Source organism: Ptychodera flava, chromosome 19 (genome assembly GCF_041260155.1).
Source record: "Ptychodera flava strain L36383 chromosome 19, AS_Pfla_20210202, whole genome shotgun sequence".
Lineage (NCBI taxonomy): Eukaryota > Metazoa > Hemichordata > Enteropneusta > Ptychoderidae > Ptychodera > Ptychodera flava.
The window spans coordinates 30,151,417-30,162,884 of record NC_091946.1 but is presented as its reverse complement, the minus strand read 5'-3'; the positions used below and the strand labels follow the sequence as shown (position 1 = coordinate 30,162,884).

Here is an 11,468-nt window from a genome sequence, read left to right as displayed (position 1 = left end):
TCCCATTTCCCGTAATTTAGCTTTTGCAGATCCCTTTTTGTCTTTCAAGAAATAATATCGTTACAAATTCCGCCAATAAGACATCAATCACCGTTTGTTTACGGTTTGTTTGTTCGAGTGCCAATCATGTTGACATGGCCGAATCGACATCACCAGTACGCTGCACTGTACTGTTGAGGTAGACTCCGATTCGTGGCATGTCGCTCGCTACACTGCACCGGTAAGTAGGTATTTGACGCGACTTTTACGTCAGGTAAACACTATGCATTCAAAAAGTTGTCATATTTATGTGCGCTTGACTAAAGTTCGTTCGGAAAGGTGAACGGTAACCCGATTTTAACTGCAGCAGCGGTAAATCACGTTTGAAGACGCGAGCGACGTCGGCGAGCCACACTCAATGTACATACTGTGTACGGTGTAGTGTCAGGACACTAGTACTATGCAGCAATATAAATGGCATAATCTGGCTTGACGATGAATCAATGGGCTGCTCACGCGGTTGTAAACGTTAACAGCATGTAGACCTGCTTGATTTGAGGGAGCTAAGCCGAATTTTTTACGCTCACTGAGGCTTCACAGAATCAGTTCTGTCAAAACATGAAAAAAGCCTATTTTCAAAAAGGTGTGTGCGATGTTATCATGTACTTCAGGATTAGGAATGTAATATGTTGATACGCGGGAAGTTTTATTTCTGACATTTCCTCACCATACAAGTCACGGTAGCCAACATTACCTTGTCATTTTCTCTATATTTTTATTGTACGTAATGTAAATTTCATTGATGGAAAACCATGATGGTAGTATCACAGAATCAGTGAGTTATAGTATTACATGTAAAACCCCACAGAAAGAAGGGCGGGGTTGAAACTTCCGTACTTTCACTGACAGTGTGTGAGGACAGCATGTTTGTGCAGGTTTATATGCTCATCGGCATTTATGTGGCTACACATTACAATTTTTTTATTGAACACTGTTACGTGCAGAGAAAACGAACAAAAGGGTGAACTCAGCAGTTTACGTTTAAACAAAATTTATTACGAAAACAAAACTAATTGCTAAGTCAGGGACAGAGTACAAGCTTTAAAAGTGTACAGACTACTTATCTCAGCTGGGACGGCAAAGCTCCAGTCTCAGAGTTGTAACAGTCAGTTGGATGAATGAACAGTCCTTTGGCTTGCAGGCTTGAAGCTGCACAAAGTCCACAGTATAAATCCAGCGTTGACAGTGAAGGTCTTGAAAAGTCTTGAGAATGACTACTGCTGGAGTTTAGTAACACACAAGAGACACGATCCCAAAAGTCTGACTGGAAGCTGTGCACGTCCCTTTTATAAAGGCATATAAGAACAATCTAGAACTTTTATTGACATGCTAATTACTGTTCTAAAATTATCTCCCTTACACAACTAATCAACTTTCCAGAACATTCCAAACATGACTAATTGAATTCAAGGTTGTGAGGTCATCAAGGGCAGTGACCTTGAGAATGTTCTAGACTAATTGAACTCAGGTCATGATGAGTGTGGGGGGAATGACCTACATAACACACCCCCTCTTCAAAAAAAGAAAATTTTTCAAAGAAAAATCTTTCTTTTACAAATGTAATCTTGAAAAGGATTAAGTACTCAAATTTTGTTTTACTCTAAAGTAAAATTTCTTGAAAGTGAACAACAATAAACTCTAAATACGAGAGAGACAGTCTGCAATTAAATTGTCTCTGCCTTTGATATGTCTAATGTCAAGATTAAACTCCTGTAACATTAAACTCCATCTTAGCAATCTCTGATTTTTGCCTTTAAATTTCTGCAGAAAAACAAGAGGGTTGTGATCAATATGAACCACTATTGGCTGATTTGAAGAAGTAACATAAACTTCAAAATGCTGTAAAGCTAATATCAAAGATAAACACTCTTTTTCAATTGTAGAGTAGTTTCTCTGAGATTTGTTAAATTTGCGTGAAAAATAGCAAACAGGATGATCTATACCATGACTATCCTCTTGCAATAAAACAGCACCAGCAGCCGTATCACTAGCATCTACAGCTAATTTGAATGGCAAAGTGAAATCTGGTGCAGACAACACTGGGGCACTTTGCAGTATGGCTTTAAGTGTATCAAATGCCTGTTGGCATTGCTCTGACCAAACAAACTTTACTTTCTTTTTAAGTAAGTTAGTCAAAGGCTCAGTAATTGTGGAGAAATTTGGACAGAATTTTCTGTAGTAACCAGCCATACCGAGAAAGCGCATCAGTTGTCGTTTGCAGTTTGGTATGGGAAAACTTGAAATGGCACTGATTTTGGCATCAACAGGTTTTACCTCACCCTGTCCTACAGTATGTTCGAGGTAAGTTACCCTAGCCCAACCAAACTCAGATTTGGCAAGGTTGACAGTCAACATTGCTTTGCTCAGTCTCTCAAAGAACTTCCGCATGAGCTTGATGTGTTCCTCCCAGGTGTCACTATACAGGACTACGTCGTCAACGTAAGCTGCACACCCGTCTAGCCCGGATATGACGTCGTTGATCATCCGTTGGAACGTTGCCGGAGAGTTCTTCATTCCGAATGGCATCACCTTGTACTGGAACAATCCGTCTGGTGTAACAAAGGCGGATATTTCACGAGCACGATCCGTCAGAGGGACTTGCCAAAATCCCTTCAGTAGGTCAAATTTCGTCACATACTTGGCTTTTCCCACTCGGTCGATGCAGTCATCAATCCTCGGGATTGGGAAAGTGTCTGTCTTTGTTAAAGTGTTGACCTTCCTAAAGTCCGTGCACATACGATAACTGTGATCTGATTTGGGAACAAGTATGCACGGCGAACTCCAGTTACTTTTACTGGGTTCAATAAAGTCATTGTCCAGCAGGTATTTGACTTCTTCCTGGAGATATTTCGCTTTTGTTGGATTCAGTCTGTATGGATGTTGTTTTACAGGCTTACTGTCCCCAACATCAACGTCGTGATAGATAACATTTGTCCTCGTTGGAACATCTTGAAACAGGTGTTTATATTCGTGGAGCAGTTCTTTCACCTGTTGTTGTTGTTCTGGCTGGAGGTGTGCCAACTTTGTAGACTCCAGCTTCTCCAGGATTTCTGAGTTCTGAAGCTTGACCGAGCCCAGCTTTGAGTTTAGAGTATTTTCACTCAAGTCAGTTTCAGTATCACTATCTTCATAATGGTTTGAACTGACTGCACTGACAGGCTGAATTATAGTAGGATTATCCCTATCAAAATATGGCTTAAGCATATTTATGTGACATAGCTGTTTTGTTTACGCCTGTCAGGTGTTATTATGATGTAATTTAAATCACTCAATTTCTTATCAATTAGGTATGGCCCAAAGTAACGAGCATGGAGTGGTTTGCCAGGAATTGGAAGTAGAACAAGAACCTTTTGACCTGGTTCAAACTTCCGTTTTGAGGTGCTTTTATCATATTTGGTTTTCATTGACTGCTGAGATGACTCAAGATTTTCTCTGGCTAATTCACATGCTTTAGAGAGTTTCGTACGAAAATCTGACACATATTGCAAAATATTCAGACAATCATCATCGTCTGATAGGAATTTCTCTTTAACGAGCTTAAGTGGGCCACGGACTGTATGTCCAAATACAAGCTCAAATGGGCTAAAACCAAGAGACTCCTGAATTGACTCTCTAACAGCAAAGAGCAAAAAATGAATTCCTTCATCCCACTGCTTCTCTGTGTCAAAACAGTAGGTCCTAATCATGTTTTTCAAAGTTTGATGAAATCGCTCAAGAGCACCCTGACTTTCTGGATGATAGGCGGATGACCTATACTGTTTAATGCCTAGCTGATCCATTACTTGTTGAAAAATACCAGACATAAAGTTGGAGCCTTGATCGGACTGGACACATTTAGGGAGGCCAAATAAAGTGAAAAATTTGACTAAAGCTCTCACTATAGTCTTTGTCTTTATATTTCTCAGTGGTATGGCTTCTGGGAACCGAGTTGATGTACACATTATTGTCAGCATGTACTCATTTCCTGATCTTGTTTTTGGTAGGGGCCCAACACAGTCTATTAGTATCCTACTAAATGGTTCTTGAAATGCAGGAATTGGCTGTAAAGGGGCCTTTGGAATGGTCTGATTTGGCTTTCCTACCATTTGACATGTGTGACAAGTTTTACAGAAATGTGCTACATCCTGCCTGAGATTAGGCCAATAAAAGTGACTGAGAATTTTATGATAAGTTTTCCTGACTCCTAAGTGACCAGCCCAGGGCGTTTCATGGGCCAGGCGCAATATTTCAGCACGATAGGGCTTTGGAATCACAATTTGATGTTTTATAGCCCAATCGTCATCAACCAAAACATCTGGAGGTCTCCATTACGCATGGTTTTACGCATGAGAATACCAGATTTTGTATAATAGGAAACAGAGCTATCTGAAGTTTTACCTTCATCATCTACCCTGTCAAACAAAGACAAAATATCTGGGTCTTTGTGTTGTTCTGCAATGAGATTTGATCTAGAAAATGTCTGACTTTGGTCAGCAGAAGTTTTACTGGAAGTTTCAAATCCACGAGGGATAACGGAATGATCCGTGTCAAACACCTGACTGAGAAAGGTGTCATTTAAGTCAACATCTGTGACATTATTTTGAGAGTATTTTGATTCTCGGAAGTTTTCTTTGACATGGCTCGAGTAATGGCACATGAAGGAAATAAATCGGGTATCTCTTGTTCAATTGGCTCTGGATCCTGATCTAAACTAGGATTATCAGTCACAAGTGGATTAGTAATGACCTTGTCCCCAGCAAGGTCGTTTCCAAGAAGAAGGTGAATCCCTTCAAAAGGCAAAAAAGGCCTAATACCTAAAGTCACAGGTCCAGAAACAAAGTCCGAAGACAAAATGACATTATGGAGAGGAACAGGAATGTAGTCATTACAATCTACCCCCTTAATAAGAACTTTAGAACCTGAAAATGACTTTTCAGAAAACGGCAGGGTATCTGCCAACAAAAGAGACTGGGAAGCCCCGGTATCTCTTAAAATTTTGACAGGGGTAGCGGAAGAGAAATCACTAGAAAGTGATATAAAACCATCATGAATAAATGGTTCGAAAATACCCATAATGCTATCTTGAGAAGAATTGACCTTGACCTCATTAATTGGGGATAAGAGGGGTTTAACCTCAGAAAATGTGTTGCACACATTATTAGACTCTAATTGAGTTGATGAAGAAATAAAGCCGGTGGGCTTAGATCCACTTTGACCACTTTGACCTTCACGTTTTCTTTTCAATTTGAAACAATCTGACATTAAATGGCCGTCTTTCTTACAATAATTACAAGAAAGTGTACCAAACTGTTTGTCAGAAGGAGATTGAGACTTGGGATCTGATGATGTGGGAGTGTTACTTGAACTCTGTGAACTGTTGTCATTTGATTTCCTACTGTCCTTTGAGAAATTCTTGGATGAAAAGGAGGAGTTAAATTTACCTGCATTGTTTCTGTATGAAAAGGACTGGGATGGTTTGCTGAGAAATGAAGATTTGTGGGTCAATGAATAATCATCGGCCAAACGTGCAGCAACCTCTAATGTATCTGCCTTTTGTTCATTGATAAAGTCTTGATGTCACTCCGAATGCACCTTTTAAATTCTCAATCAAAACAAGTTGTCGTAATTTGTCATAATTCTGACTGACCTTTTCAGAAGAGCACCAACGATCAAACAGTTGTTCTTTTGTTCGAGCAAATTCAACATAAGTTTGATCCTTCACCTTCTCACAATCCCTAAATTTCTGACGGTAAGCTTCAGGCACCAACTCATAACCCTTGAGAATTAATTCCTTCACAGAATCATAATCTGAAGCCTGCTCTACTGACAACTGAATGTAAATTTCTCTGGCTTTACCCACCAAAGCACTCTGCAAAAGCATAGACCAGGACTCCTTAGGCCAATTCAGACTCTGAGCAATTTTCTCAAAATGAAGGAAATATTTATCAACATCCTTTTCTTGGAAAGGGGGAACTAATCTGAAATGCTTAGTGATGTCAAACGTCTGAAGGGAAGAATTTTCCTGACTGTTAGCACTAAACGTCTCATTTCTAACTGTAGTCGGTGTTCTGCTAATTCTCTTTCCTTTTCTTTTCCTCTCTTTCTTTCTCCCTTTGTCTTTCTTCCATTTGCAATTCTTTTTCTTTCATTCCAATTCCCTCTCTTTCTGTCTTTCTTCCATTTCTAACTGCATTTGTATTTTTTCTTTTTCTAATGCCTGTCTCTCCTTTTCCATTTGTAATTCTTTTTCTTTCATTTGTAATTCTTTTTCTTTTTCTAATGCCAATTTTTTTAGCTCGAAATCTGCCTGTATTTCTAATTCCAATTTTTGAGTTTTAAGGAAGACTCAGGCTCATAATCTTTTAAGGCAGACTCCTCAAAATGGCCAGAATTAACTAAATGTTTTGCAATCTTGAACTGTATTTCTCGCTTGCGCATAGATCTTTTGACATCTACTTTAAGGAAATTGGCCAGTGCTATGAGGTTGTCTTTTCTGAGGGAATTAAATGTGTCCTGATCAAGGTCATCCATAAATTCGTCTGGCTTGAATTCCGCCATGATTGAATTTAGCTGAGTTCACAGTATACAGTAGTTTTGAAAAGGTAGGCAAAATGTTGTCAAACGGCTCAAAATATTCGTCTCCCGGACGAGCCCCCAATTTGTTACGTGCAGAGAAAACGAACAAAAGGGTGAACTCAGCAGTTTACGTTTAAACAAATTTATTACGAAAACAAAACTAATTGCTAAGTCAGGGACAGAGTACAAGCTTTAAAAGTGTACAGACTACTTATCTCAGCTGGGACGGCAAAGCTCCAGTCTCAGAGTTGTAACAGTCAGTTGGATGAATGAACAGTCCTTTGGCTTGCAGGCTTGAAGCTGCACAAAGTCCACAGTATAAATCCAGCGTTGACAGTGAAGGTCTTGAAAAGTCTTGAGAATGACTACTGCTGGAGTTTAGTAACACACAAGAGACACGATCCCAAAAGTCTGACTGGAAGCTGTGCACGTCCCTTTTATAAAGGCATATAAGAACAATCTAGAACTTTTATTGACATGCTAATTACTGTTCTAAAATTATCTCCCTTACACAACTAATCAACTTTCCAGAACATTCCAAACATGACTAATTGAATTCAAGGTTGTGAGGTCATCAAGGGCAGTGACCTTGAGAATGTTCTAGACTAATTGAACTCAGGTCATGATGAGTGTGGGGGGAATGACCTACATAACAAACACTTAAAGGACATTATGGACTATTTTCATTGAAAATTGTTCAAATCATTTATACATCAACATTTGAAAATTAACCCAAAGGTGAAAATCCCAATATTTCAGGTCCCTACAGTTCTTAAGATAATGGGCGTAAGCACTGCATTGTGATTGACACTTGATGTTTCAAAACTGATCCCTTATTAAAACCTGGAGGTAATTATGTAAGGCATGAACCAACAACCAGACAGAAAAAATTGTAACACACGTACATTCCAGTTTAATTTTCAACCAAATACACTGCTGCTGACTGCAATTATTTACTAAGCAACTTAGACAAGATACTAATGAAACATTTTTTTCACCTTGTTTTAACCCTTTGAGTGCTGTAATTTTTCCCCACCAAAATTTTTCTGTATTTTTTTGATAATTTTGGATGAAATGGACATCAGATTTCATGGGCTACAGTTTTTCATCAAAATTTTAGCAAAAATCTGAAAAAAATTTGACTAGGGTACATTTTATAAAGGTGACAAAAATTGACTTTGGTGCTCAAAGGGTTAATTTAACTTAGGCCTCAGACTAGTTTTACATTTCATCTATTTTTGTACATTCCTATGCTTTTTTCAAACTAATTGTTTTGAGAAAACTTACAGTGATAACTATTTGTTGACATAAATAATACTTATAAAAATAATTAGTACTAGTACTAATAACAGTACTATTAAATAGTACTACTACTAATACTTCTCCTACTACCATTATTGTTTTTATAATTTGATAAAAACAACTTTCAGAGGGTGCTTCTAATGTAAATTTTGTTGTTCTCAAGGCAAAAGTATTATTGTAGGAAACGTCAATTGAAAAATGTGATGAAAAATATTTCAGACGCTTGTAGGCAGGAGAGAGCAGATATTACAGGAGAAGTCCCTGTTTATGCTTGTGTGTGTTGTTTCATTGTGTGCAATTTAAAAGAAACTGTAACATGATAGATATTTTTAGTATTTTCGCGGTGTGGAACACCAGAATTACTTTGATTAAAATGTTATTATACTTTCCCAGTTACATTGCAATATCTGGCATGTAGACCTCAATGCAAATAATTGCCTTAACTATTTGAAGTATATGTACACATTATGGCATTAATCCGGTCATATTACTGTATGGAATGGCACACTGTATGTGCAATATTTGGTGCATTTAAATTTAAGATAACTCGTTGATCTGTTGTAGTAATGATATTCATTACATTATGTTCACATAAAACCGAACTGTTTAAAAACCCAAGCTATTTGCTTATTTACAATTCAAGGCATATAGACGCCTCTGTATTTCCCTCAATTTTTTAAATCAATATCATCAATAAATATGCCTATCTACTGATAGCTACATGTATCTCTACTTCATTTGTATTTTGTTGTATGAGTCCTACTTCAAAGCCCTATTCCCCATTAATTCCTGATTCTTGTATTATTTCCTGGTGGCTGTTTACATTTAATTTTATATATTGTCCCTTGTTTTCGATTCTCCTTTGAGACTATTATCAAGTTGATTAAGTTTGTTTTGAGATCAAGCTTACAAACAACCTGTGTACTGCTTTATTTAAGAGTCACTTATTTACTTTTTTTTCTAATGTCTAGGTTTGCACATAGACTGTAGAGGGGTTGGAGTCAATCTATCAATGGTACATCTTATCTATCTATTTGTGTTTGTTCTAAATTTTAGTAAAATGTACAAACAATAAATAAGTGATCAGGTGCTTAAATGATAAAAACACTTGTGAGGAGTCTGTAGGATGGCAAATACTTTTGTTTCTGAGCCACTGAAACCTTTAAAAATAGACTTAAAATTCAAGTTACTGGTCGTATCACTTTTGTCCTATTTTCTAAAACATATTGTCACTTGATTATAACATTAGTAGAGGAGCTCATGCTGGTATCATATACTGATATGTAAATTAATGCACAAATGAGATAAGTTGCTGCAACCCTTGAGGCAGCTTTTCAAATGTTTTGCATTCCACAACCACATGCGGACAAGTTTCACTCACAAAACTTCTGAAAAAATGTCAACCCCAGTGTGTACGTCCTTTGTAATTGCCACATACCAGGGTACTTCAGTCTCAGTTTCAACAGATTTCAAAACTAAAACCATGTATATTTATGAATATGACCATGAAAATGCCATGTGTAAAATGGGAAATTCTCATTACTCTATTCTAATGGGCCATCCACTAAGTTGATAGACAACATAGCACCGACTTACTGGAATGCCATGGTACTAGGGTATTGGTCTTGTTTGTACAGTATCACATTACAGGCAATTATAACTTTGGAAATCAAATTTTACCCCATACTGGTACTTTCAAAGTGTCAAAAATTACCACTCAAAACGCTATTGTTGTTCGTAAATTTTTGTTTGAAAATGTTATAAAAATGTGATTCATGAATAAAACCATACTGGTAAATTCCAGTATTGAGTGCATAAACAATCGTGATGATATTTATAATGGTCAAGAGAAAAAGCTGTTCATATGGTGAATTCAATAATGTCTGTCCGTTTTTAGGAAAAATGTAATTTACTAAAACTAAATCTTTTGAGAATAATCCAGATTTGTTTTTCATACCATTGTGTATACTTTACAACACAATTTCTGTGATTCATTTTCTTTGTCTCTCTCAACAATGCTTTTAATGATGAGGCGTTTGTTCATTCTTCAATCAGTCACACTGTGCAGTTACAGTACTTGTATTTGGATCTGGGCAATCAGAACAGAAAACACACCGTAATTATATGATCTGTAGCCATACATGTATAGTAACTTTCCTCAGTGCTTCCAATAGTCAACAGTGATGTTTCAAATTGTACATTTTCATTATTGCCAAAGAATTTTTTAACCATGACAGTGAAGATATGATATTAATAAATCAAGAGTTCACATAATAATCGCGGGTAGTTTTCTATTTTGTCATTTCCTGCCTAGTGTGTCTAATACACAGCTGACGTCACTGGCAAAATCCTCAACTAGAGCAACAGCTGGTGTGTTTTTTTGAATTAATCTTTACAATGTTGGCTGGAGTAGACTCTAATTTTTGGTACAATTATGTTTGTTGTATGTATCTGTGTCACAGAAATTATACCATTTATTTCTTTCAGGAGTGCGAATATCTGAGAAGGAAGGAAACATGTCTTGAAGAAGTACTAATGTGGCTGACAAGAATGTTATATTTTTGTTGATAACTGTGGTGTGTGCTCAAAATGGTTCGGTGGTCGAACGCAATTGTGGTTCCTCTGTTCCTGTTCACCTTGTGTGAAGGTGCGGTAGACCTGGCCAACCAAGCCATCAAGCTCCACCGTGGCAAAGCTGCCGGTAATTCATTGGGAAGTAACACTGAGGAGTTCAACAGATGGCTGCCACAGTCATGCCGTAACCTGGAAACTCTGCTCATCGGCAAACGCACTGTCATGAAAAAATTGGACAGGGCCATCCGAGAAATCGGTGTGAATCCCAAACTCTCGAATCAAGAGAAAGTATTCCAAATTCACATTTTTCAAATATTTCAGAAAGAATTAAATGAAACTGAAGTCAATATTTACCAATCTATTAATAGTTTGAAACGAGCTTTAAAAGGTGACTATCGGGACATAATTAATATGAAAGAGAGCACCCATCAGAGATTGGAAGCGCTACGAGAAGCTACTCTCAGAGAAGAGCAAGAATACAATGATCTTTTGAATGCGGAAAAACATCAAATAGAGTACTTGGAGCATATACGACATTTGAACGCCAGCAGTGCGAACAGGACCAAAGTGGAAGCCATATTGGATAATGTCTTGGACGAAGTAGCACAAGCAGCTGATATTTTGGAAAATCAACTTGTAGAAAATGTTTTTGATGAATCTCGTCGGGTAAGATGCATTATTGGTGTAATTAGTAGGCTTTATTATTTTGAATGGTAAGATATGTGTCATTTACTAAAATAATGACATAAAAAGTGACCTTTTATACGGTGATTAAAACATTCACATGTAAGTTTGAAATAGATGATTGAGAGTTGATGATGTGTTTTCTTCTTTGTGCAAATGAAGAATCAGTTCTTTTTTGATGAACAATTATAGATCTGGCGTTTTGTTGCTTTTGCCATTGTTCTACAGTGTTTAGCTGTTTTGACAGCAGTACCAGGTATCCATAGTGACCAAAGTGAATGCCGACAGCTGTATTGAAATCTGATACAGCAAAC

The 11,468-nt window shown here is 37.4% G+C and overlaps 1 protein-coding gene across 2 annotated transcripts in view; it reads left to right on the top strand.

Moving 5' to 3' along the window:
- The first annotated feature begins 43 nt into the window (after nt 1–43).
- Nucleotides 44–11,468, top strand: part of LOC139119219 (transmembrane and coiled-coil domain-containing protein 3-like) — a 36,395-nt gene continuing 24,970 nt past the window's right edge. For both annotated transcript variants that reach the window (XM_070682900.1, XM_070682899.1), the window contains exons 1-2: nt 44–220; nt 10,384–11,136. In XM_070682900.1, the coding sequence (XP_070539001.1) occupies nt 10,486–11,136 (651 nt within the window). In that variant the 5' untranslated portion in view covers nt 44–220; nt 10,384–10,485. The remainder of the gene's footprint in view (nt 221–10,383; nt 11,137–11,468) is intronic.